The sequence below is a fragment of the Blennius ocellaris genome, assembly GCF_963422515.1.
Source record: "Blennius ocellaris genome assembly, chromosome: 12".
Classification (NCBI taxonomy): domain Eukaryota; kingdom Metazoa; phylum Chordata; class Actinopteri; order Blenniiformes; family Blenniidae; genus Blennius; species Blennius ocellaris.
This window is the reverse complement of record NC_137661.1, coordinates 25,479,599-25,507,050: the sequence shown is the minus strand read 5'-3', so window position 1 is coordinate 25,507,050 and position 27,452 is coordinate 25,479,599. Positions and strand designations below refer to the sequence as shown.

The following is a 27,452-nucleotide window of genomic DNA, read 5'->3' as shown; positions in this document are numbered from 1 at the left end:
TGTAAATAAACAAAAGGAAACAAATGACATGTGACACTGATAATAAAGACATAGCTTGCAGCATACATGTTGTCCAAATATTGTAAAAACTCGACATATATTCTATTCAACCTTTAAAATAACTTTAAAACTGAGGGAAGTTCTTTCTTTTCTCCCATGATGAGGAAGTTAGAGAAAATTATCCGCGACAGTAAAACAAATCACGTGACGCGGAACGTTCACTTCAAAATAAAACGTGCGCCGTTCACGTGTTAGCGCTGTGGCTTTTATTCTGACAAGCGCAGACCGGAAGTATTTTTGTCTACAGCGACAGGTCGTAATGTGACATGGAGCGTTTAGGCGTCATAAACAACCGCGTTTAAATAACCAGGCGTGTATCGAGACTTCTGAGACTCTCAGTTGCGAGATATATTCGGGAGTTTTGACAGTTGAGACACCGGTTGACGAGGTTTGAGGGTTAGTTCGTGTTTTCTTTCAGGGAAGCTAACGGCCAAGCTAGCGTTAGCCTCAGGTGAGGAGCGATGCAGGTATAAAGCCGCTGCAGACTTCAGGTAAAACTCATCCTTTCGTTCATCTTCTGCTGGTTAGAGTCTGCAAAGTGTCGTTATCAGCTCGTTAAAGTTAACCTTCGTAAGCCTTAAACACAGTGTGACTTTATTATGAAATACCTGGAAGCTGAACTGTTTTTTTAATATTATTTATGGAGAAGAGGTGGAATTTATTAAGTTCTACTTATATACTTCACACTGCTGTACCTGGTCACTGTTTATTTGTTGACATAGCTTTGGTTGATTGGTGTCCACTGTTGTGGATGTTTTATTTTCAGCATGTCCAAAATAAAAAGTAATGAGTGTAGAAACCCTTAAATCAGAAAATCTTGATTTAAATTATAGTGAGGGGCTTGAAGTCCTCATTCGTGATGACGTAGAGGCTAATTTATCTCTTTACCTCAGTGCGTTTTAACATTAAAAGGTGAAAAGAAGAGTCAGTACTGTCTTTTGCCTGAAGCTGCTCTGGTTCAGACGTAAAAGTCACAATTACATGTTTTATTTTTTTTGTTTTGTTTTGGGAAGTTGCAGGTTTCCCCCCCAACATGGCAGACGACCCGCAGAGAAACTTCCGTTCAGCGTATTATGAGAAGGTGGGCTTCAGGGGAGTGGAGGAGAAGAAGTCGCTGGAAATCCTGCTGAAAGACAATCCTCTGGGTCGGTCGCAGTCCGATTGAATTGAATCCCTTCAGAGTCTGTGTGTTTTGCGTTTGCCTGAACTGTGAACGAGGTGGAACTTTCACTTCCAGTGTCAGGAGATCCTGCAGGAAAGTTACAGGGAAATAGAAGAGAGAGAGAGAGCACACAAACAAGAGCAGTGTTTAAAGAGTTAAAACATGGTGGACAGTGGCTAAATCATTACTAAAGGGTTAGAAAAATGTGCACCAAACGTCCACACTGAAACAATTAAAGGTCTGTAATAATGTAAAAACAGCTAAAACAATTATTAAGTTGTTAAAATGATGTAAGAAGAGTTAAAAGTTGTTGACGGGATCAAACATATTTGGGGGAAAGCGGACTACAACAATATATAAAGGGCATAATATTGAAAAAGAAATAGTCAAAATAATGTTAACAAATGACCACTACAAAGTAAACAGGGCTACATTAATGACAAAAATAGGCAAAATAATGTTAAATTACCCCCCAAAAAGTAGAAAGGGTAAAAAAATTGTTTAGAAATTGGCAAAATAATGTAAAAAATGACCACAACAAAGTGAAAAAGGGCTACGATAATGTAAAAGTTGGCAAAATAATGTATGAAAAATGAATACAGCATAATAAAAATGGCCAAAATTATGTACAAATGTATTAAATCCTGTAAAATTAAGAACCTAAACAAAGTAAAAATGGCAAAGAAATGTAAAAAAAATAAATAAAAGGTTAAATAATGAAAAATAAAGGACCAAAAAAAAAAAAGGGTGAGTCAGTGTTTAAAAAGTAATACAGGAACATTAAAAGGGCTACAACCGACCATTGTTAGTTAAACTACCAAATACGATCCCCTGCTTGATGAAGACAATTAAATGCATTTCAGTTACGTGTCTTCTTTTAATGGATGTTAAACGTCTTCTCTTGAAGCGGAACTGTTCGCTAAATGCTCCGTTTTGTTTTCCTACAGATCTCGAGAAATTGAGCACATTCAGCCAGAGGTTTCCCCTCCCCTCCATGTATCGGGTCCATGTGTGGAAGGTGCTGCTGGGTAAGAGCCGAATTCCTCGGGGGGGGGGGGGGGGGGGGGGGGGGTGTAGGATCTGTCCCAATACCCAAGGATGGTTCCATTTAAATTTTGCGAGCGATTCAGTCAAAGGTAAAAATATTTATATATCTATTTTTCTCTATAAAAGCATATTGGAATGACTGTAATGTATTTAAAACGGTCTTCTTTTTAATAAAAAAAAAAAAATGATTGCGAGGAAATACCAGTACGATTTATACAATAAACATTATTTTAAATGGTCAAAAAAAAAAAGCAAAAATTTTTTTTGTGTGTCAAAACACGGTCAGTTTGAATCCGATCGATGTCAAACCAACGGCAAAATGTTCAGTTCCCAATTCCCTATCTGCCGATATGTGACATGATGCAGTGATGTCATTACCCTGGTTAGCGGTCGGGGGGGTCAAAGGTCGAGGGGGGGGGTCACAGAAATTGTAAAATATGTGTAAATTAGTGTCAAACAGTGACCACATGAAGCGGTTGGAACCACCGTGACAAACAATGGAAGGACTGGTGGATCAAACACTCGTTACCATGGTGACGAATCCATTGTTTACACATATGTAGTGTCGCTACATGAACACGCTAACGACTTTGTTGTCAGCGTTTCCGGTTCGGCCGCGTAAACGGGCGTCGTCTGCTGGAACGTTTCAATGGAAACCCGAAACTTTTCTGAAACATCCCCCCTGCCCCCCCTCCCCATCCCCTCCCCCCCCCTCCCCCCGCAGGGATCCTCCCGCCCCACAGCGACTCCCACGCCCTGGTGGGCGGCTACAGGAAGGAGCAGCACCAGGACATCGTGGAGGCGCTGGAGGTGATGAGGTACATCAACTCCTCCACTCCGTCCACCCACGTCCACCTGCGCATGTTCCAGCTGGAGAGCCAGGTCCTGCCGCGCCGCTCCGAGACCTCGCCGCCGGTACGACGCCCGAGTCCCCCGTCCGTCCGCCGCCTTCAGGGGCGACGCCGGGAAGTTTTAAACATCTTGAAACTTCAAAAAACACTTAATAAGGGAATGAAGTTAACCCGCAAACTAGAAATATTTGTGCTGCATCGCTGATTCTTCCACAAGTTTTCATTTCAGAAGAGGTTTGTGTTTACACGGCAATGTTTTGAAAACGATTCCAGGTAGACAGAAGCTTTTTCAAAAAGTTTGTGTTTATTATTGAGAGGAAGTCGGGAGGGTTTTTCAAAAAAGTTGAGTTTTTGTCATTTACACGGAAATGCAACCATAGTGTTTCAAAAAGTCTGAGCATTTTAGGAATGTTTTTTTTTTTTTTTTCCTGCCCTGTTTATATTGAGTATTTTCAAAAAGTTTCTTGTTTCTACATCGACAAAAGCAGACCGCTTAGTAAAAAGTTGCGTTATTCCCTGTTTCCATGGAAACGGAACCTGAGCGTTGTCAAGAAGTTTTCGTTTACACAGAGACAAAAGCAGAGCTTTTTCAAAAACCTTGTATTCACATGTCGCTTTTTTTTTTTTTTTTTTTTAAACATGCATTTTTTTCCCCTGTGTCCATGGAGACAGAACCTGAGCATTTTCAAAACGTTTGTGTTTGCGCGGAGACAAATGCGGAGCGTTTTTTTTTTTTTCAAAAGTCGCATTTTTTTCACCCCGGACTGAAACGTACCGTTTGTGAACCGTTCCACCTTGGGAGCCGTTTTCCAAAAGTTGCATTTTCAGACTCCACACGAGACAAAACTGTCTTTTTTTCGTTTCTTTTTTCTTTTTTTGTCCCCGGAAAAAAATTCCGTCCACACGTCACCGTGAGCGCAGCTCAACGTGATGCCTCAGGGCATGCAGTACATATGCCAGGCCTTTAGGGGGCGCTGTGACGTCATCATTCTCCACAGACGCCTCGAAGCAGAGTCAAGGTTTTAGAATCTCACCAAGTTTTTCTCGATGCTCCTAAAACACCGCCCCGTGTGAACGATCCGCGTTTACGTGAAACGGCGCCCTCGTGTGGACGGCCCCCTCACGTCCTCCTAGCGCCGCCGTGTAAACACACCCCCCAAAAACACATTAGAAGTTTTTCATTTAAATTTTTTTAAACAATTGAAGCGTGTAAACGGAACTTTTAAAGAGGCGCTCTGTGAAACCTTCAGTCATGCCTCTGTTGTCCTCTGGGGGGCGGTGTTGAGTCAGTTTGCGTTTATAGTCAAAGTCAATAAAAATAGTCCAAAATTTCACGTGAGACTATCGTCGCCCGTTTCAGGATGACGAGGACGAGGACTTCCTCTTCGTCGCCCGAGCCATGGAGGAGATCGTGGACGACCCCGTGGACTGCTACTGGCTCGTCAAGTGTTTCGTCAATCAGTTCCACGCCAAGTTCGGAGACTCGGTTCCTCACCTGGTGAGTTTCCGGATCCAGACGTGGCCGTTTCGCTTCGGCAGCGAGTGAAAAAAGACGTCACATTTCATGTCGCGGCTTCTGTTTAACACCTTTGATTTACATGAAAACATCATATTTCAATGAAAAAAAACAAATCCGCCAGTGAACGGGAAGAAAGAATTATTAGTTTTTGACTGATCAATCAATTGCGTCGTGAACAAGCCAACAAAACAAGACGACTAAAACAAAATACGCAAACAACTTGTTATTAATGAAAAAACAATGCATATTATTATTCACATTATTTTTTGCGTCTCTCCTGACCTTTGCACTTTTTGATTTCCTGGACACCTTTATTTTGTCAAGTGCTGCACTTTGCATTCAAATTGTTTTTTATTCTGGTGAAGTAAATAGATACATAAGTAGGTAAATAAATGAATCTGGGAAAATAATTGTGGTTAGGAAATAAGTAAATTGATACACAAGTATGTAAATAAATAGAAATGATTTTAAATAAATAGATATATAAGTAAATGTATAAGTAAGTAAATAAAAAATATATGAATAAATAGATGTTTAAGTATGTAAATAGATAAATAACTAAATCAGGAAGTTACAAACAAATAGTGGTTAGGAAGTAACAAAAGTTATATACAAGTATGTAAATAGATAAATAGATGTATAAGTAAATAGATAAACATATTTATTTAAGTAAATAAATAGATAAATAAGTTAATGTATATCTTAGATAAAAGCTAAAATTAAATGCAAACATAAATCATAAAGACTGTCAGGAAATAATTTAAATAAGGAAGTAAATCTGGTAGTAAAGCAGATAAAATATGTAAATGAGGAGACAATGATGGAGTTGGACAAAGTTAAAACTAGTGCGTAAACAAGTTTTTTGTAAAGTAAATAAGTGTATATTTACGCAGGTGAATCATTAAGTAAATAAGTAGTATTGGAGTTTTAAAGTTTGGACTTCATAAAGAAACGTACTGGAGAAGTCCTGAGGCCTTTGTTTACACGACGACGTTTCAAATAAACGCATCGTTTTTTCTGTTTTTGCTTCAGAAAAAACTTTGCGTTTCCATGGTAACGGCAAGAAAAATAAACTTTTAACAATAAGGGAACGCGGATGTTCGTCGTCGTGGAAACGAAAACCCAGCACAACGGTTTATCCTTCTCACTTTGTGAACGTCCCCCGCGACTGACGCCGCCGTTGTTCTCCCCCGCCTCCTGCTGGGGCGGCGCCGCTGCAGCCGAAGAGCCTGGAGCACTACCTGAGTCAGGAGGAGCCGCGGCTGCTGAGCCACCTGAGGAGCTGCGCCGCGCTGCCGCAGCTTCCCTACGGCCTCTGGTTCAGACGCTGCTTCGCCGGCTGCCTGCCCGAGTCCAGCCTGCAGCGGTCAGTACACCACCGTCCACCCCCCACCCCCCCACCCCTCACCGCCGTCCTCACATTGACTCCGCCCCCGTCAATAGCTTTGAAAATAAGCTTTTCAAAGTGTGAAATCTCCAAAAAGCACTTTGTTTTTAAGAACTTCACTCTGAAGTGGCGCAGCATTAAAAGCACTGCTGCCACCTGCTGGTCATTTGCTTTATAACCGCTTCTCCTCCATGTGATTTTTTTTTTTTTAAGTATAAATATGAAAACTGACAGAGGCTGATCTAAAAAAACACTAGATCGGCAAAAATGACATTCAAAACCGCCCTCCGTCAGAATTTGACCCCCGACATTAATGCATCTGTGGAGGTCACATAATGCAACGCCTTTCACAATAAAACAATGAGTCCAATTTATGTGAAGTGATACTTTAGACACGTAAACTCAAAACAATTTCGAGATGACGACTAATTGTTTTAATCCTGAATAAAAATATATCCAGATACAGGTGACTGAGGTTTCTTTTACAAATAGATCTGATTTCCTTTAATATGTATATTTCAGAATAGATCTTGCAGTTACAAAAGGATCAAATGAAGGAAAGGCTTTACATTTGTCCATATCTGCAGTTTAATAGATTACGTTTGACTTGTTCAGCCCTCCAGGTGTCAGGTTAGGTTGCATGTGGCCCCTCAACTGAAATGAGTTCGACACCCCTGTCTTAAAGGCTCATATTATGCAAAAAAAAAAGAAATTCACTTTCTAAAGGTTCTCCAGCGGTACTAATCGTCTCCGTACCTGGAACGACGCCCCAGAAGTGTCGAAAGTGTGGCTTGTTTTAAAGGTTTTAAAAAGTGTTTCTCCGACCAGCCAATCAGAAATCAAACCCTATAAAGTGTCATCGGGGGTTCAGCCAATCACAATCAAGGTAGGCTCCTCCCTCTTTGACTTCTCCCACAACCAGGCAGCTCTGCTCTGGCACATGGCGCCATGAGAGGAAGTACTTCCTCCTCTCTTACCATAGATGGGCGTGTGTGGGCAGAGCCAGTCCAGCTCACACAAGACACAGCAGATTCTGAATGTAGCTCCTATGATCCAATATTCTAATGGAGGGAAAATCAAGGAAAATCATTAAAGTTTGATTGTTTTTGGAGACTATGTATGACTCCTTTAAACTGCATCAAATGACGTCACATCCGTCAGATGGCAGGAATCTTTTTGTCTCACTGTGGTTCTCCGTGACTCTTCCCAGGGTTTGGGACAAAGTGATCAGCGGCTCCTGTAAGATCCTGGTCTTCGTGGCCCTCGAGATCCTGCTCAGCTACAAGATCATCCTGATGGGCATCAGCCGGTCGGACGGCGTCGTCAAGTTCCTGCATAACGTGAGTGAAAAGCAGCAGGGCGGCGCAACGCTGAACACCGTCACGTGTTTGGTGTTTTGGATTAACTGGTTCCCTTGTCAAGTGGTGACCGTCCTCCTCCATTGACCCCGTGTCACAAGCAGAGGTTTAAAAACCTGGCGGACGCCACTTCGCCGCATTTCGACATCAAACAGGAGTCACCAGTTAACAAGGGCACCAGTTAAACCGAAACACCGGACAGTGTGGCCCATCTTGATAATGAAGAAAAAGCGTCTCGGTAAACCTGCGTTTCGGCTTTGATCTTTCACGCCCGGCGCGTTTCCTTCCAGATCCCGCAGGAGAACACCGACGCCATCGTGACCAAAGCCATCGACCTTTGGCACAAGTACTGCGGCACGCCGATGCACGCCGTGTAGCCGCCCGGCGCCGCGAGAGAGAGACAAGTTGTTCTTCTTTCATCATTTTTATTTCTTTAAGAAACCGCATACATCATAGAAGACTCACAATAAATTAATACCCACATGCTTTACAAAAAAAACAAACAAAAAAACTCCTCACTCTATGTACATCCTCTTAGATTTCTGAGAATATTTGTTTTTCCTCTCCAAACGTCTTCAAAGCGTCGGCGGCTTTACCAGCGCCGCACACACACACACACACACTAGATATGTAAACGATGAAAACAAACTGAAGTGGCAGAAAATAAGGTCACACAAAAAAAAAAAAAAAGTGTTGACAGACGATAATCTGTGTGATTTGGCAACTTTTTTTTTTTAATCCCTGTAAACAGCCAGAGACCAGACACCCCCCCCCCCCCCCCCCCCCCCCACACACACACACACACACACACACACACACACACACACACACTCTCCAGCTGCTTTGGTTTGAAAGTGAAGTCTGGAGAGTTTGGAGCTCGAGGACGAGTGTGAACTTTACGTTTCCACATGTTTGGAAACATTTTCCTTTTTTTTTGTTTTTTGTTTTGTTTTCTCTTCGGGGACAATTAGGCTCAGAGACGCCGCCGCCCGCGGAGATCGTGAACTGTTTGACGTCGCCGTTCCTCCGGCAGAATGAGGAAACGGGCGGCCAGACGTGGCGACGCCTCTTCTCCTCTTCCTCCTTTTTCTTGAATAAGAAAAAGAAGAAAAAAAAAAAAAGGCAAGAAAAACTGGAGAAGATAAACGAGTCCACCTTCCGTCCCGGCGTCCCGCCGCTTCGCTCCAAAACACAAAAAGTGTCGGAAAGAAAACGTTCCAGCATTTGTAAAAAAAAAAAAGCATTTGTAAAAAAAAAAAAAAAAAAAAAAAGAAGACAAGTAGACGCTTTTTGAATATCAAGAAGTCTTGAGGAAAACCTCCGCCGAGCAGAGAGGACAGTCGAGGGGCGGCGTTCCGGACGCGCGGAGGGGGAAAAAAAAGATGGCGGGGCTCCGACGTGGCGTCCGTTATGGCCGGTGAAACCTGCAGGAGAGACGAGCGAAATAAAGACACACGAGGTAAAACTGAAGAATGTTTGTCTGTCACTTATTATTATTATTGATCTTTTCTTATTAAAAAAAGTTTCGTTTGTTCAGATTCGTAGTGTCTCGGCTGCAGAGTCACTCGTGGTTGTAAACCAGAGACTTTGATCTTAAATCAAAGTAAAACAATCAAAAGGTTCAAAGGGAGAAGTGAAAGTCATTCATTCCTCCGGACGACGATCCCTATTATTTTATTTTATTAGTTTACCTGCTGATATTATATTTCTATCCTCCAGTTGGTTTTACCGTTTCTTCTGCCTCAGACTGGAAGCACTTATTGGTTCTTTTACTGGTATTTTATCATTTTTCACTGTTATTGGTAATATATTTATACTTTTTAACCATTAGTTGTACGTTTTCAGTTTTAAAACATTACTGCTAATTTAGAGATACTTTTCCACTTTCACTGGTATTTTTTCATAATTTTTCACTATTATTGGTAATATATTTATACTTTTTAACCATTAGTTGTACTTTATTTATACGTTTTAAAATATTACTGCTAATTTACTGATAAAATACTAGTAAAAGTGGAAAAGTATAATATTTCACTGTTATTGGCAATATATTTATACTTTTTAACCATTAGTTGTACTTTATTTATACGTTTTAAAACACTACTGCTAATTTACTGTTAAAATACCAGTAAAAGTGGAAAAGTATAATATTTCACTGTTATTGGTAATATATTTATACTTTTTAACCATCAGTTGTACTTTATTTAAACAATTTAAAACATTACTGGTAATTTAGAGACTTTTCCACTTTTACTGGTATTTTATTGATAATTTCCCACTATATTACTTTATTATTGGTACTTTAAAAGGTATGAATAAATTGCCAGTAATGGTGAAAAAGTATCAAAGTACCAATAATGGTTAATAAGTATAAATAACCATTATTGGTGTTTTGATACTTTATCACCATTACCGTTGGCAGACGCCTTCTTTCATGTAAAATATTTGCGTTACTAATTACTATTTTAACCAGTGCTGTGCGTTTTAACGGATATATTCAATAACGACTCAAATCACTGGAATCGATCACATCTTGGACCTATTAATGCAGAAAACTGAACATTTTGAAGTTTTCTTATAGTATTTTTTAATAGATTCACTCTTTAAGAGCGAGTAGTTGTAGTAAAAATGTAAGTATTTGTATTCAGTAAAAAGTGTTATTCACGTCTGTATTGGTTGACGAGATAATGTATTGCAACTTTTTTTTTTGTGGCAAAATACATTTACAATATTATGATACTGTCATGAACTTTACAAACATTCTCAAACTGAGAGCGCCCTCTAGTGGTACTCAAAAGAAACTTTCACATATACAGTACTGTATATCATTTTATCTAAATGGTACAAATCTTAAATAACAGATTTTATATATATATATTTTTTAATAATTCTCTGCTGTATTTGAGTCTGACTCTCGCCCTGCTTTATATTAGGAGTTAAACTGCAAGACGAGATTAACAGTAGAATGTCGACGTTTCTATTAGAGTAAACATGTTTTATTTGCGAACCGCCCAGTCAAATATTCACAAAGCTATTGAGGTAAAATTCTACATTACCTGTCTTGGAGTTTTGTGTCGACTTCTATATAAAGTAGTGTGTGAAAACACGTTTTAAAACGGATAATGTAGGAATAGAGTTCTACAAATTGATCTGTTCTTTCTACTGCTTGGCAAGACTTCTGAGTTTCCTCTCACCTGGTCAGGTGGCGGCTCGACTCGTGAACCTCCATCTCTGTGCTTTTGAACTCATTCAGCTCCTTACGGATGGCAGCCTGCAAAACACACACACACACGCACACACACACACAAACAAACACACGGTGACCTCCAGTGGCTAGTGCATGTACTGACATGCGTGCGTAATGAGATGCGTGTGCGTGCATAACAATTTGTGTTCACATAGATTTGTGTCGTTCAGATATTTGCGTCTACAAACCTTGCGTGTTTTCGTACAGGTATTTGTCCGTCGTAGAGATATGTGTGTTTTTTACAGAGATGTGTGCGTCTGAAAGATGTGTGTGTGTGTTTGTACAGAGATTTGTGCGTCTATAAAGACGTGTGTTTTTGTACAGAGATTTGTGCGTCTGTAAAGGTATGTGTGTTTTTGTACAGAGATTCGTGCATCTGTAGAGCTATGCGTTCGTGTACGGAGATTTGTGCGTCTGTAGAGATGTGTATTTTTGTACAGAGATTTGTGCGTTTTGTACAGAGATTTGTGCGTCTGTAGAGATATGTGTGTTTTTGTTCAGAGATTTGTGCGTCTGTAAAGATATGTGTGTGTTTTTGTACAGAGATTTGTGCGTCTAAAGATACGCGTGTTTTTGTACAGATATTTGTGCGTCTGTAAAGATGTGTGTTTGTAGAGATTTGTGTTTTTCCTTCAGATATTTGTGCGTCTACACAGCTATTTGTGTTCGTTCAGATATATCAGTGACTGTTGGAATATTTATGTCTCTAGTAATACACATATACAAAGATATTTAGTGTGTCTATAGTGTCATTTGTGTATGTATGAGCTTTCTGAGTAGTGGGGTGTGTGTGTGTGTGTGTGTGTGTGTGTGGTCCCCCAATATCGGCGAGTGCAACGACAAGTTATTAATCCGATTACACACAAAGACACACAATCAAAACCCTCCACATGCGACTGCTCTGCTCTCTGGCGCCCTCCGGTGGCCGTCCTGTTGAACAGACCTTGTCTGCGGCGGTGAGCCGGGTCCAGGGCTTGTCGGCCCTCCGGTCGTAGTCCTGAGCCTCGGCCACCTCCACGTAGTCGCTGAACCGGATGAGGATCTTCGCCTCTCGCAGCTCCTCCACAGTGGGTCTCTGGCTCAGCTGCATGATGGGGGGGGGGGGGGGGGGGGATTTTTAAATAGAATTTAGTGTTAAAAAAAAAATCACATTTCTTTTCCGGAGATGCTTCGTCATTATATTTCCTATTACCTTCGTCAGTAAATGTCTCTTGATCTCCCTCTTCTCCTCCTGCTCCTCCTGATCGTTACGAGCTAACGGAGGGGAAAAAAATTAAGTTCTGGTTAACATTCAGATTTATTCATGGTTTTTTTGTTCAGTTTTATAGATGCTGACGTACGTTTGAGGATGTTCCTCTGTTCCAGCTCTTCTGCTGTCGGCCTTTGACTCAACCGCCTGGAAAAAGAAGAAGGAAAAAAAAATTGTATCTATTTTAAGAAAGATTATTTTTACCTAATCTTAATAAGTTGAGTCTTTCAGATCATCCGTGTTGAATGAAGCGGGACACGTGACTCGTGAAAGACGACGATGGAAGCTTTGAGACACAACTGTGACTAACGGAGGCTAAACGAAACAATTCTCAATCAAAATGCGACCTAAATCAATTAACACCTGGTCGATGTGAATCCCCGTTAGAACTACAGTTTCAGCTACACTCGGATGAGACTCTGGCGACTCACCTGGTCAGCTTGGTGGCCGTTTGTTGCCGGAACTCGAGTCTCTCCTGGTCCGACTGCATCGGCAGGATGTTCTTGTCCTCCAGATCTCTCTTGGACGGACGGTTGCTCAGCTTGATGGCCAGCGAGTCTTTCGTAGAACCTTCATGGCGAGCGTGCCTGGGGTCGGCCGAGATCAAAGAGGAAGCGATCAAGAGGAAAGCGGCAACGCAAAGCAAAGGGGAGGCTGTTCGGGAATGTTTCCACCAGGTCCTCCGGTTTCCTTCAACAGACCCAGAAAATAGGTATTTGAGGCTAACTGGTCCCGGTGTAGCCCGTCTGTCCCCTCAGCCTGCGTCATATGGACACGGCGGTTTGAGAATGATGGACGGAATCGTCTCTGGACTCTAAAGTCAAGGCGGGTTTCTTCAACTCCGAATCAGGCGAATGGCGACGGTGCATCTCTCCAACTCTTATCAAAGGGTACCCCCAGATTCCTTCAGGACCCGATCCCACCCTGAGGCTCTGGCTCGAGTCCCGCTAGCCCACTTCCTAAATGGGTAAAGCCGCCATCGAGAATCGAACCGGAGACCCTGGCGCCCCAGCCGACCCGATCGCCAGAAGCCCCAACACAACGAGTCAGAAAACTACGAAGGAAAAGACAAAGAAGCTTACTAGTCAACAGTGTATCATCATCTTCCTCATCTTCGTCGTCTTCCTCCTCCTCCTCATCGTCTTCCTCTTCGTCGTCGTCGTCGTCCTCATCATCGTCCTCCTCTTCGTCCTCGTCCTTGTACATGGCCGGCAGCTCCTCGTAGTCCGCTTCGTTGGGGAGGTTCTCCTTGTCGTCGTCGCAGCCGATCGTCACCGTGGGAACGGCGTGCATCATGGAGCTGGAGGCCGGCGGGGGCAAAAGGTCAGAGGCGTCAACTCGCCGGGTTCGGCGGCGGCGTGCGGCCTCCACGTTCGCCACTCACCTCTCAAACCGCTGCATGGTGAGCGCCAGCGTCTTGTTCAGCTCCTCGATGATGCGGCTGGGCGGGTGCAGCGGCGCGGGCAGCGTCCCGTACGGCAGCGAGTGCGCGGCGGCGTGGCCGTGAGGGGCGGGCACTTCTGGAAGGCGACGGAAGAGGGCTCCACGCTCCCCGCCGGCGCGGAGACCACGAGCTTCTTTGGAGGTAGAGGAGGAGACAGTTTCACCGCCATGCACGGCAGCTTCACCGGGGCGCCGTCTGTGCGAGAGGGGGGATGGCGGGACACGTCACAATGGAGACGCCACGCCGCCGCCGCGCGCCGAGAGAAACCCCCACCTGGGATGTGGTTGGTCAGCCTGCTGAAGGGTTTGGGCGGCGGCGCCGGCGGCTGTTTGTGTAGCGTGGGCGGCCGGGAGAGGCCCGAGTCGCCGCCGTCGGGCGGGTACGGCGTGGATTTCTTTGTGGGCGGAGCCTGGTTGGATTTCTGTGCGTGGTGGTCGCCGCTGTCGGTTGCCATTTGGAAGTCCGGCGGCCCTGAGGGTCAAACACAGGAAGCCGGTCAACGGGAGGCGGCTGGCTGCCGGCTGCGGCGCCGATGGCGGCGGTCCTGAGGCTGCGCTGCCCACCTCCAGCCGCCGCCGCCGCCGCCGCCGCCTCCATCAGCTCGGCACCTTCGGAGTCCGACAGGCCGGAGCCGAGCAGCGGCGAGCGCCCGTTCTCCATCTTCACCTCCTCACGGACCGAAGGACAGGCGCCGTCTGCAGAGACACCGAGACGAGGAAGAGGAGGAGGAAGAGGAGGAGGAGGAGAAACACGAGCCGGAGGAAGTGAGTCAGTAGTTTTCTGAGCTCATAAAAATGTATATAAATATATAAAAATGAGTTTGTTACATTATAAAATGTTCAAGAAAATCTCAATATTACTGGATTCAAACCAACTCAATGTGAACGTCAGCTACTTATATATATATATATATTATATATATAGTAATCACTTAAATACCATTTATTTGTTTATCAAAACTATGTATCCATGTCGTCATCCTGATACTAAACTCACTTTATTCCACTTGTTAGAATAATTTATCTAATTTCTTTTCTTAATATTTTATTTTTTTATTATTCTATTTATTTTAAACTATAAAATGCATGCAATTGTAGTTCGATACGATAAATTGTTTCCCTTGATTTTAATCACATTCTGTATGTTCATGTATTGCTCAAATCCAATTTGGAAAAAGATCTATAAGCTCTGTTCAACATTAAAATATTTTTAATCAAGATTTTTTTTTAAATTATTATTAGTATGTATAATTTATTCAGACATGGCAAAATTTAAAATTTTATAATTATGCATTCATTTTAGCCTAATTTTATTAAAGATGCCCACTTTTTTCGTTGACGGCTGTAATTTATTTCTATATAATTTTTCATCCTCGATTTGTGGATTTTCACCGACTATTTAACTTCAATTCATTGTTTTTTTTTTTTTAAGTGTATTTAGAGTAAAATATTCACAAAATGTAAATAAGGTTCAGCAGGACAATTTCTAGGTGGGAATGCGAAGCACAGACAGTATAAATATTGTATATATATTTTACAGAGTATAAAAGATGCGGTCACTCGTATCCGTAAACGACGCGCTGCATTCAGGTGGTCGTTTTTTTTTTTTTTCTCATGTTCAACCCTCACCTTTCTCATAAACCTCCTTCAGCAGGCCTTTCTTGATGAGCTCCTCTCTGCTCTGCCGACTCGACATTTTCCTCTCCAGCACTGAGGACAGGAAGAAGACGAGACGTCACGAGGACAGAAAGTAAAACTTTGAAACTTTTAAATAACTCCTGGTATTCGGGACGTTTGATCACCGGAACCGTCCGGCTCGTTCGCGATACGACATTCTTGTTTCTTTCAAGAGATGAAAGTCAAATCTCCTGTCGGGGTTCTTTTACAATTTGTCTCTGAGGAACCGCGATATAAAATGTCCCGCACCGCTTCAGTCGTCCAGTCAGATGAAGGAACGTCGTTTTGGTTCGTAAATCATCGTTTAAAAAACAAACAAAACAACAACAACCCCAAAACAAACGCACAATGTACGCATTTTTGCAATCGTTTTCACGGTGACTGTCAAAATAAAAGTACCTAGTCTCAGGAGAATATGGCCTGGACCCGTCTAGACTGTTTTCACGGTGACTGTCAAAATAAAAGTACCTAGTCTCAGGAGAATATGGGCTAGACCCGCCTATCCCGTTTTCACGGCGACTGTCAAAATAAAAGCACGAAGTCTCAGGAGAATATGGGCTGGACCCGCCTAGCCCGTTTTCACGGCGACTGTCAAAATAAAAGTACCTAGTCTCAGGAGAATATGGGCTGGACCCGCCTAGCCCATTTTCACGGTGACTGTCAAAATAAAAGTACCTAGTCTCAGGAGAATATGGGCTGGACCCGCCTAGCCCATTTTCACGGTGACTGTCAAAATAAAAGTACCTAGTCTCAGGAGAATATGGGCTGGACCCGCCTAGCCCATTTTCACGGTGACTGTCAAAATAAAAGCACCAAGTCTAAGGAGAATAGGGGCTGGACCCGCCTAGCCCGTTTTCACGGCGACTGTCAAAATAAAAGCACCAAGTCTAAGGAGAATAGGGGCTGGACCAGTCTAAGCCCTTTTCAAAAAGTTCCACCTTTGGGAGGGGATTTCAAAAAAAGTTGCGTTTCCAGTGGCTCTGACCACCGCTGCCGTGTCGACCGACCCCCCCTACCCCCCGAAATGCAACGAATTTTTTGTCACGGCCGTGTAAACGATCCCTCAGCGATCTGACTCAGTGCAGTTTTTAAAAATGTCTGGTTATTCGTTCATCTTCAGTGCAGTTGGAGATGATTTAGGTCGAGATTCACAACAATCGCGTTATCTGAAGCTGAGGCTGTAGCCAAGGACGACACCACGGGGTGGGGGGGGGGGGCGCAAAGAAAAAACAGGAGAACACTGCCCCCTGTGGGACACTGAGGGGGGGCGGACAATGCGCATTTAGTGATCCTGAAAAACCGGTGTCTGTTGATGCAACAAAATCCAGATTAAATTACAACACGTACTAATAAGACCAACTCGTTGTGCCCCCCCCAAAAAAAAGTGCTTTTGTCATCTGTTGACTTGCGAGAGCATCAAACCGCTAACGAGCCACGCGCTCGCGTAAAACGATGAACCTCGACCCGAACGGTGGCAGAGCTCCAGCACGAACGGCGCCGCGAGTCCCCGCCACAATAATAAAACGTGTCGCCCGTGCGTGTTTTTGGAAGCAGACAACAGTTGGGGGGGGGGGGGGCGATTAAAATACACAATTAAATAAATAAAGCGACAGCTGGGAGAACAGCTGGTTTTGCTGGAAGTCTCTCTGCTACCACCTGTTGGTCGCGGCGCTCGCCGGAGATCCTACCCGATTGTGTAAAAGCACAATATCATCGTTTTATTATTCCCGGTTTATCACAATTTGCCTTCAATAAGAAATCGCCTTTTCTTGCAATCAGTTTTTTTTTTTTAAATAGGCGAGACGCTTGAAACTTGTACCACTCGTCACATCCAGGTTGCCAGATGTGACTCACCGTTTCCAGCCCAAAGAAGGTTAAAACCCAAACACCTCAGTAAAAACCAGTCTGTGTTGGAATCATGTTAAGACTCTAAAGCTATGTATAATGATAAACACGCCAGAAACGCACAAATTCAGGAAATAAAGTTAAAAGGTGAAAGAGTTTGGCTCCTTCATTGAGGCGGGGGGGTTCTCGCCATATCTGGCAACGCAGGTCATCGTCTAGATTCGTTTTCAAGTGGTTGTTAAATACGAGCGAGGAAAAAAATCGAGAAGATGGGGAAAAAATGGAATGAGGTAAAACGAGGGCTTTTATTGTGGCGGGGCACCGGACGCCGCTCACCCGCAGACGTCTGCTTGAACTTCTCACTTTTCTTCTTCCTCCACTTCCACGGCTTGAAGATGCGTCCCAGCGTGGCGAACTTGCTCCGCCGGCGGATGGGGGGCGTGTGCGTGCCGGGGACCAGCGAGTCGGAGCGCATGGCCGCCAACCTCTCCACCTCCTCGGCTGGGTTGACAAACAAACAAACAATAACAACAACAACAACGCATTAGACGAGGAGCTTCAAGTTTTCACCAGCGATCATCACATTTCATCAGACCAGGTCAAGGTGCAGCGCGCGCACACACACACACACACACACACACACACACACACACACACACACACACACACACACACACACACACACACACACACACACACACACACACACACACACACACACACACACACACACACACACACACACACACACTAAAAGTACCGAGTCGGTTTTGTTATTACGGCGAACTGTCAAAATAAAAGCACCAAGTCCCTTGGAGAGAATAGGGAGTGGGAGTCAAACGCTCTTATTGTCCGTGGACTCGACATGTGCAGAACAAATGCGCACATTAGCAACAGTTTTCAAAAAGTTGCCTCTCACTTATTTTTATTTCTAAGATTTATTTTGAAACATTTAGGCGTTAAATGTCCCAAAATCGAATCAAATGCTCCGTGGATGAGGACAAATCTTCCCTGAAGACTTCATGCAATTCGGGTTCATCTTTTTTTTGCGAAAAGTTGGTCAAATATATAAACAAAGGTCCGACATTCAACTAAAAGCCATCGCATCACGTTCAGAGTGAGATTTGTGGTGAATCTTTGTGAAAATGGCTCCTCCCGACTCGCAGCAGCTGAGAGACGCAGAAAAAAACCAAAAAAAAACCAAAACACCAAAGCGTTGTTCCAAAAGGGACGTCAGGTAAGATCTACACCAAAAACAAACAAATAAACAACCAGCAAGGACAAGGACGTCCAGCCCCGCCCCCTCTCCGGATTCTGTCCAGTCAGCAGACTTCAAATTAGACTTAAATGAAATTAATTTCCCTCTTTTTCTATGCATTTCATTAAATTCTTAAGTTTTAATTGGTCTTAAGTTTTAATATGTACATTTTATCTGTGAAAAGCTCTTTATAAATAAATACAAACTCCAGCGCTGTGGGTTTGTAAAAACTCCCATAATGCAACAGCTCTTCTAAAATTGGCTCTTTTTTTTGTATTCTGCACCAAAAACAATCATTAAAATTGTCTTCATACGATGTTTTTATGGAGAGTAAATGGTACAAATGGATGGACGTGGTTAAAAGTCGAGACACAATGGAGAAAATGACTTTCTAGTGAAAATACAACTGATTGTTAAAAAGGGGGAAAGTGGATCGTTTTCCTGCACAATTGAGGACTCTAGTTTAATGTAATTTAATATGAATACACGTGTATTCCCCACTATCTTCTCACTGTTCTGTTCTTTTTGTTGTTGATTGTAAATAATGTAAAAATGCTCAACATAAAATAAAGTTGGAAATAAATAAAATTGTCTCCATGTCGAGATTATCTTCATTTACAGTAAGAAATGTGAAACTAAAGACATTTCCAAGTAGATTTTGCGTCAAAACAAAGATAAAAACAGGTTTAAATTTAAAAATGTAATAATATTTCTGTCAAAATTGAATTAAATTGTCTGTGGCTTCTAAATTAAAACGAATTAGTCAGATTAATTAATATTTTTTTCCTGTGGAGGTGGAGGTGAGCCGGAGGGTGGAGGTGACCCGACCGCCCGGTTCTTTCTAACGGGCCACCGGGGGCCGGATCACCGAGCCCCGGCTCCGTCTCACCGTCCAGCGGCTCCGCTCCCCGGCAGTTGCCGCAGATGTGCTTGATCTCCTCCCCGAAGCTTCCCCGGAGCGCGAAGGGGGAGCCGCCGGGGTGAAGCGACCGGAGCCTCCGCCGCTCCTCCTCCTCCTCCTGGCGGCCGCCGCGGAGCTTCATCCCCGCCAGGCAGGAGAGCATCATCCCCCGCTTCCCCGCGGAGCCGGGCCGGGGCCGGGGCCAGAGCCGGCGGGTCGCGCCGCTGTCGCCGCCCGCCATGTCGACCCTCCGCTCCGGTTCACCGCATTTCAAACGGTCCGCAGGTCGGGTCCGCCACCGCCACGGTAAGCCGCCGCCATATATACACACGGCGCCGGAAGTCGCTGCCACAATAAGAGCCTCCAGCCGAGACCTACAACATCATTTTCCTACAACACTTTTCCATATAAATCTATAACTCCTCTTTGTAAATAGTCCCTGTTGAGGTTTTCTGTTCACTTTATTCTCCAGTCTTATACTATTAATATTAGTATTTAATATACATATTTAATATGTATGTTTTCTTATTGTTATTTGAAATTCAAACCTATTGATTTCGTTCTGTTCTGTGTGGATTTCCATGAGGAGTTTTTTTTCTATTCCATTCCATTTAATCATAATCTCAATAATAATAATTAAAAAAATAAAATCATTTAGATTCAATTAAAAAAAAAAACTCGTTCTCGACTTTATTTTGAAAGGACCGTGTACTACAGGATGTTTTCCATGTGTGCAACGTCAGCTTGACGTGGCTCTGATTGAAGGTCCTCCAGCCAATCACAGAGCAGCGATACTTCGAGCGGCTGGTTCGGCCAATCAGGGTGAAGCAGAGAAACGTTTAGGAACGTGGAGCCTAAATAAAAACAAAAATCATCCCTCAGGGCCAAATACAGTCCGATTTTATCTTTATGATCTGTAAAATAGTCCCATTATAACTTAAAATTGAAGCTTTAAAGTTTTTCTTTGTTGTGGTGCAGAGTATTCCCGAAAATAATACAAATACGACGGAAAATGATGACTAAATAAATAAATAATGTGGTACTAAATAACTGAATAAATATGTAGGTGAGAAATTTAATAAATGGTTGGGTGTAATAATTTTTATTTCCTTTTCTCTCTTTAATTGGACCCGAAGACTGAAAAATTTGACAAAAAATTATTTTGAAATCTATAACCCTATTTATATACATGTAATTTACCTATTTAGAATTTTTTTTTCAAGGATTCCATAATAGACACAAACAGATGGTTAAAAAAATAAAATAAAAAGGATTTGTATATAAAATAGCATCAATAATTGAAGCAACGTGTCTGACCGGAAATGCACTTAAGAGCTCAGCAGCACCAGCGGGTGCAGGTCCACTGTGAGCCTTCAGACTGATCAATAGTGTTCCTTGAAATACATCCCGGACGTTACCGGAAGACGGTGGAGACGTGCCAGGGCTTGAGGACGCTACGTCCCTCGTGTCTCCAGTGTCTCCAGTGTCTCCAGTGTGTGTCGAGCGGTTCAAAAGACAACAAAAACAAGCCGAAAGTAGAGACCAAACAACAAAAAACGAAAGCCTGAAGAAATGTCCCTGCTGGAGCCAATTAAGGGTCACAGCGTGCACCTCCGCGTTTCTACCAGCAGGTGGCGGCGTTTCGCAACCGAGACGTGTGAAATGAATGAATGAAAAAGGTGACAGACTGCGCTGCAGGGTGCAGACTGGTGGTGACGAGTCATCTGCTCCCCCTTCATATGTTACTGTCATGAGCGAACCGCCGTGTGTGTGTGTGTGTGTGTGTGTGTGTGTGTGTGTGTGTGTGTGTGTGTGTGTGTGTGTGTGTGTGTGTGTGTGTGTGTGTGTGCGCGCGCGCGCGCGCATTTCTGCTCATGTATGTTACATAAGACTGACATCAAATGCTCTATTTTCTTGACTGCAAAACGATGACTCACGGAAGCTGTTACACACACACACACACACACACACACACACACACACACACACACACACACACACACACACACACACACACACACACACACACACACACACACACACACACACCTAGTCAATTGGTAACATAAGTAGTTTGGCATACGAGCCAATTAGTAAAATCCTGAATGAACTTCGTGAAGAAGTAGTGGAGTGTAAAACTAAATCCTTTAATAATTAATTCATTAATAAAACTTTGAATTAATTAGTGAATAAGTGAACACCATAAAAATTCAAAATCATGGAAGTACATTTTTTTTTGAAAATAAGGAAATTTGCAAATAAATAAGAAAGTTTCAATAAAAAAATAGTGAACTAATAAATAAGTACGTTCAGTAATAAGTAACCAAGTTAATAAAGTGATTTACTAGTTAGGAAGGTAGGAAAAATAAAAGTAAGAATTTTGTATATTAGTGAACAACAAGTCAATAAATGAATAATTTAGTTTTTCTTGAAAATAAATTAATATCTTACTTATATATTTTGTGTTTACATGATTTATCTAAATCAAATAAAGTAAAAACATTAATTAACCTATTATAGAACTTTTTTCCCAGCAATTGCATAAACAGAACATGAAGAGCCGTCTGGCAGGCGCTTCTTTATCTATATACATTAAAAAAAAATACAACTTTCTCACTGCAAAGCGATGAGTCACGGAGGCGTTAGGATGGAAAGAAGCAACAGTTCAGTCAATAGTCCTGATTCCTCACATCTGCAGTGTCACACAGGTTTTCTATCCCTTTGACCGGCGTGATTGATGACGAGGCGGCGGGAGACGGATTAATAAATCTGTAGTCTCTTCAACACATGGTCAGACCTCCAGTGTGTCATGTGACTGGTGGAGAGAGAGAGAGAGAGAGAGAGAGAGAGAGAGAGAGAGAGAGAGAGAGAGAGAGAGAGAGAGAGAGAGAGAGAGAGAGAGAGAGAGAGAGAGAGAGAGAGAGAGAGAGAGAGAGAGAGAGAGAGAGAGAGAGAGAGAGAGAGAGAGAGAGAGAGAGAAGAGAGAGAGAGAGAGAGAGAGAGAGAGAGAGAGAGAGAGATATGAAAGGGGCTCATTGTGCAGCAGCGTCCTTCAGAAACCAGCAGCACCAGGGTCGCTCTGTGTGAATCCAGCCGGCTGCAGAATGACCCTCCACAGTGCCGCTCAGCGGCCGAGCACTTAGGGATTGATTACCGCTACGAGTTCAATGAAAAACAAACCTGCTAGTTACTTTACTAGTTACTGCAAATCAGCTGTGTATAATTTGGGTGTTCGAGGAGGAAGATGCTCTATAACCTGGATGTTGGAGGAGGAAGATGCTCTATAACCTAGATTAGTGGAGGGGTGCTCTATAATCTGATGTTAGAGGGGTAAATGCTCTAAAATCTGATGTTGCAGGAGGAAGATGCTCTATAATCTGATGTTAGAGGAGGAAGATGCTCTATAATCTGGTGTTAGAGGAGGAAGATGCTCTATAATCTGATGTTAGAGGAGGAAGATTCTCTATAATCTGGTGTTAGAGGAAGAAGATGCTCTATAATCATATGAGGAAGATGCTCTATAATCTGATGTTAGAGGAGGAAGATGCTCTATAATGTGATGTTGGACGAGGAAGATGCTCTATAATGTGATGTTAGAGGAGGAAGATGCTCTATAATCTCATGTGAGAGGAGGAAGATGCTCTATAATCTGGTGTTAGAGGAGGAAGATGCACTATAATCTGGTGTTAGAGGAGGAAGATGCTCTATAATCATGTGAGGAAGATGCTCTATAATCTGATGTTAGAGGAGGAAGATGCTCTATAATCTGGTGTTAGAGGAGGAAGATGCTCTATAATTTGGGTGTTCGAGAAGGAAGATGCTCTATAATCTGATGTTAGAGGAAGATGCTCTATAATCTGATATTAGAGGAGGAACTATCTACTATCATGAAGGAGAACATGGAAACACTGTAATACTTTATCGTTCTGGCTCTTTATTTTTGGCTCCTCTTCTTTAAAGGAGATGATTTGAAGCCACCAAGCAAAGATTACTTAACGATAAAGGCTCCCTCTGGTGAAGCCAACCTTTAATGGAGCCCCTGGTCCACAAGCTCTGTCTGTTTGATTCACGTCCTCCTGGACGACTCGGTGACCTTCCCCTCCGGATGACGACCTGAAACCCCACGGTCCCCCTCTCTTATCCCATCTGGGCTTCTGTCTCCGTCGGGCCAAAGAAATATTAATCATCCTCTGGCTGCTAAATCGGGCCCTTCGACGTGAGACTCCACGATCCTGACGGAGATTCAGTTTGGAAAATGAAGGTGGAGGCGAGTTACTGGGCATCCTCCATCCGTTAATCCCCGTCGCTCAATTTCCAATTCCAATTTCTGCCTCGTGAGCAGAGAGGATGGTGGAGGATTATAAAGGCCCGTCTACACCGGGAAACCGGTTCAACGGAACCCGTCGTCCACAAGAGGCGGGTTTTAGGAGCGTGAAGATGGTTTTTGTTTTTTTTCTTTTCTTTTTTCTCTTGGCTTCGTCTTTCTGCTGCGTGCAAATGTCTCGGCAGCGAAAGTGTGTGAGTTCAAAGTGTGTGAGTTCAAAGTGTGTCACAAAGGGTGTCACAAAGGGTGTGAGTTCAAAGGCAATGCAGAGTTCAGTGTTTTTTTCATTCTCACAGTTTTCCCCCTTAAATCTTCTTCCTCTTCTGCTGCTTTCATTCACTGTTCGAAAGACTACACACACACACACACACACACACACACACACACACACACACACACACACACACACACACACACACACACACACACACACACACACACACACACACACACACACACACACACACACACACACCGATCCCATTCTGTGCTGAATTAATCCATAGTGACAAAGCAGCAGAGCCTGCAGGTGTGTGTGTGTGTGTGTGTGTGTGTGTGCGTGTGTGTGTGTGCGTGCGCGTGTGTGTGCGTGCGCGTGTGTGTGTGTGTGTGTGTGTGTGTGTGTGTGTGTGTGTGTGTCGCATCGCAGGGATGTGAGTCACTCCTCTCTCCTGCATGCAGCTCATGTGTTTTGATCGGTGGCCTTCACTAATACAAGGCGGCACATTTAAGGCGCAGAGGAGAAGAAAACAACAACAACAAACAAAAACAACACTCAAGCTCAGATCTCTGGCTGCCTTTTGTACTTCGATTTGTGTGTTTTCCAGGTAAAAACCACAGTCGGTGTGTGATTCAAGCCAATACGTGGCAGTCAGCAAGGACCAGAGAAGCAACTACACACACACATCTATAGATATACAGACTATTTATTTATGCACTTTAATGCTTATTTGTATGTAGGATAAATCAATAATAATTTTACTTCTTGTGCACTTTTCATTAAAAACATAAATCTCAACGTGCTACAAGAACATTTAAAAGAAGCAACATAAACCACAACAACAACAAAAATAAGAATTTTAAAAAGAGTCATTAAAGGGGTAAGACTTCAAAGGCTTTTTAAAAGAATCTAGTGTGTGTGGTCCTTAGGAGGCCGGGTTGGGAGTTCCGCACACGTGGCGCGGCGGCGCAAAAGGCCCGTAAATCACTGCTTAAGTGCCGCATGCACAGCTAAAAGGTCATTTTCAAGTTCCGCAGCACGCTCTGTTAGCGTGACGCCTACTGAGCGTAGCGCCATGGCAGCACCACGTTTACGTGACGTTAAATGTCAAAAACTACACTTGATTTTTTTTCTTCTGCTCAGTCGGGACCCGCGTCACACCTCCTTTTATATAATTTTACGTGAAAGTCTTTTAACTGTAATCACGTTTAGCATGTAGCATCGCTGCTGTCTGAGCCATGAAACTCCTTGGCATGTAGCATGTAGCATGTAGCACGGCTCGTGCTGACATGAGCGATCTCGGGCTAAACTCTGCTGGTCAACAAACCTCTGGTGATGAAGTTGCTGGCTGTTGTGTTTGTGTTTGCGTTTGTATTTATTCTGATCTCCAATCGCTGCAACAAGTAGAGCGACTCTTCCTGGAGTCACTCCAGCTCGCTAAACGATATTTACACACCTGCACACACACTCGAAAGCACAAAGGACCAAGTATTTGGCAATGTTGAATATTGGAGATGGGTCGATTAGAGATAACACCTTGTGGTTGTTATAATAAAACAAGTAATGACCATTAATGGTCTAGTTAATTAGACCACCGACCCACTAATGGCCTAATGGAGTTTAAAGGCCAATAAACACAAAGTTAGTACACGACAAGATGCCTTTTTAAATTGGTGTTTACTGTAAAGTCTTCCATCGATAGTTTCCCATCGTCTGTTCTCACTTTACCAATTCTGTTTTGGCAGAACATGAATGTGGAACTGAGTTTGGTCGCATGCGTTGTTAAAGTTACTGCCAAGTCGCTAATGCCAGCTAATGCTATCTGTTACAGTGAGAGAGTCTCTCTCTCGCCCCCTCATGATGTCATGAAGGGAAATTCACCAGTGGATCAAGCCAATGAGGGAGATAACGTAAGCTTTCTTCAGCAACTGTTAGAAAACTATGAGAAAGGAAACTTTTTGAAACTGTGGCAATAGGCGAAAACGTTTTTTTTTTCTTCTTTTTGTTCAAACCTTCGTCTCCATGTAAGCGGTGGAAGCGGTGCTCCTGTGCATGCAACACCACGGCTGGAGTAAACAAGTCTCCTGCACGTTGCCTGTTGCCCATTGTTGTTGCCCGTTGCCTGTGGCGGCTCGCCACTTCTCTCCCAACACAATGGCCGTCTTGTCTGCGCTCAATAGATCGACCCACGGAGGCGGCATGAGTGTGAGGTGGGAGCTGCTCCTCTGCATGTAAACCTCCTCTTCCTCCTCCTCCTCCTCCTCCTGCTTGAGTATTCCGTACAGATCGGTCCCACTGTCTGCTGTTCAAGGTCTGTGCTAATGGAAGCACTTGCTTATCAAAGACCCCCCGCCCCCCCCTTTTTTTTGGTTTGTTTCTTAAATTAAGGATAATAAAAGCCTCACAATGTAAAAATGTGCTTCCTGGTTCAAAAGTTCAAAGTTTGAAGTTGCTTTATTTGTCAATTCTGCTACACCTATTTCCACACATATAGAGAACCGAAGTAGCATTTCCCTCCCGCACAACATAAAAAAAAATTGAAATTACGTATCATAAATAGATAGAAATAATGTCAAATTATCATAAATTTACAAAAAGATTTTTTCAATTATTTCACACACAGTTTCTGTGAATGCGACATTGTACGGCTATATAGGAGCGAGTCATTAAAGCCCACTTTACGTGACGTTTAAGGTCATTCTGGGTCGATACGCACCGGTACTGCACGGAGTACTTGTACTCGTACTTGCGAAAGCTTTCCCGGTACAACCCGGGAATTATAGCGTGACGTCAGGCATTAGCAACATCGCAGGAACGCAAGAGAGGGGGAAAATAATAAAATGTCCACGGTTGGAGATTCATAATATAATATAATAATATAATAATTTAATACTATAATAATTTAGTAATATAATAATTTTATAATTTTGTATTAATGACGATGACAAAAGTGAGACGGACTATAATTTATGTTCTGCCAAAATATCAAGAGGTGGAGAAAGCCTATGGTGGCTACGCTAGTTAGCTGGTGGCTATGCTAGTTAGCTGGCGGCTATGCTAGTTAGCCACAAATGACCGTGATCTAAAGCCTTCAGACCAGATATCAGCGAGTCTTCCTCTTCTCTCTACTTCTTCCTCTCTACTTCTTCCTCTCTACTTCTTCCTCTCTGCTTCTTCCTCTCTACTTCTTCCTCTCTGCTTCTTCCTCTCTACTTCTTCCTCTCTGCTTCTTCCTCTCTACTTCTTCCTCTCTGCTTCTTCCTCTCTACTTCTTCCTCTCTACTTCTTCCTCACTATTCCACATCTGGCCCACCGGATCGTCTCCCAACTTTATCTTTCTGCATCTTCTGATTCGCTGAGTTAGTTTTGTTTGTTCAATACCCAGAATGAACCCAAAGTCCACATCTGGTGATGGTGAACGTATCAAATACACAATGGCTGCGTCAGAATAGTCCCTCCTCTCACCTTTCCTATCCACTTCTCCTTAACCCAGAAGTGTTAAAGTAGCGGCCATGATCAGGAGTGTTGGATTCTCAATAAGCTAAGGAAAGGAGGCTTGTTGCTTCCTTTATAGCCTCCTTTAGCCTAGGAAACACTGATGCTTCCTGAGAGCCTCCTTTAGCCTAGGAAACACTGATGCTTCCTTGAGAGCCTCCTTTAGCCTAGGAAACACTGATGCTTCCTTTTGCCAAGGAAACACTGATGCTTCCTTGAGAGCCTTCTTTAGCCTAGGAAACACTGATGCTTCCTTGAGAGCCTCCTTTAGCCTAGGAAACACTGATGCTTCCTTTTGCCAAGGAAACACTGATGCTTCCTTGAGAGCCTCCTTTAGCCTAGGAAACACTGATGCTTCCTTTTGCCAAGGAAACACTGATGCTTCCTTGAGAGCCTCCTTTAGCCGAGG

The 27,452-nt window shown here is 43.2% G+C and overlaps 3 protein-coding genes across 5 annotated transcripts in view; 2 read left to right on the top strand and 1 right to left on the bottom strand.

Moving 5' to 3' along the window:
• The first annotated feature begins 321 nt into the window (after positions 1-321).
• On the top strand, positions 322-10,680 carry tbc1d7 (TBC1 domain family, member 7). Of its 3 annotated transcripts, XR_013936853.1 has the most exons (10): positions 322-551; positions 1,080-1,205; positions 2,170-2,250; positions 2,994-3,184; positions 4,481-4,618; positions 5,860-6,005; positions 7,237-7,366; positions 7,675-7,788; positions 8,356-8,843; positions 10,587-10,680. XR_013936853.1 is itself a non-coding variant. In XM_080506417.1 (9 exons), exons 2-8 carry the CDS (start codon positions 1,094-1,096, stop codon positions 7,759-7,761), a joined length of 885 nt encoding a protein of 294 aa, XP_080362543.1. In that variant the 5' UTR covers positions 322-551; positions 1,080-1,093; the 3' UTR covers positions 7,762-7,788; positions 8,356-9,201. The 3 variants fall into 3 exon arrangements, 2 of the variants coding, with proteins under 2 accessions (XP_080362543.1, XP_080362544.1); XM_080506417.1 differs by lacking the exon at positions 10,587-10,680 and having other exon boundaries at positions 8,356-9,201; XM_080506418.1 differs by lacking the exon at positions 10,587-10,680 and having other exon boundaries at positions 1,074-1,205; positions 8,356-9,201.
• Positions 10,575-27,452, bottom strand: part of phactr1 (phosphatase and actin regulator 1) — a gene marked incomplete at its 3' end in the record, with an annotated part of 22,421 nt that continues 5,543 nt past the window's right edge. Inside the window, 13 exon segments of the mRNA XM_080506421.1 lie at positions 10,575-10,655; positions 11,575-11,715; positions 11,824-11,885; positions 11,972-12,027; positions 12,312-12,444; positions 12,447-12,467; positions 12,963-13,180; positions 13,265-13,391; positions 13,394-13,519; positions 13,598-13,795; positions 13,933-14,019; positions 14,953-15,033; positions 17,182-17,346. Of these exon segments, the coding sequence (XP_080362547.1) occupies positions 10,575-10,655; positions 11,575-11,715; positions 11,824-11,885; positions 11,972-12,027; positions 12,312-12,444; positions 12,447-12,467; positions 12,963-13,180; positions 13,265-13,391; positions 13,394-13,519; positions 13,598-13,795; positions 13,933-14,019; positions 14,953-15,033; positions 17,182-17,346 (1,496 nt within the window).
• sirt5 (sirtuin 5) overlaps positions 19,177-27,452 on the top strand; it is a 24,113-nt gene continuing 15,837 nt past the window's right edge. The window contains exon 1 of the mRNA XM_080506416.1: positions 19,177-19,310. The gene's annotated coding sequence lies outside the window, so the exon portion shown is untranslated. The remainder of the gene's footprint in view (positions 19,311-27,452) is intronic.

Excerpts from the sequence above, each read along its gene's own strand:
- tbc1d7 (XM_080506417.1), top strand. The coding sequence starts at position 1,094 with ATGGCAGACGACCCGCAGAGAAACTTCCGTTCAGCGTATTATGAGAAG. Across the intron at positions 2,251-2,993 it reads TGTGTGGAAGGTGCTGCTGG|GGATCCTCCCGCCCCACAGC; the intron begins GTAAGAGCCGAA and ends CTCCCCCCGCAG. Across the intron at positions 3,185-4,480 it reads GCTCCGAGACCTCGCCGCCG|GATGACGAGGACGAGGACTT; the intron begins GTACGACGCCCG and ends CGCCCGTTTCAG.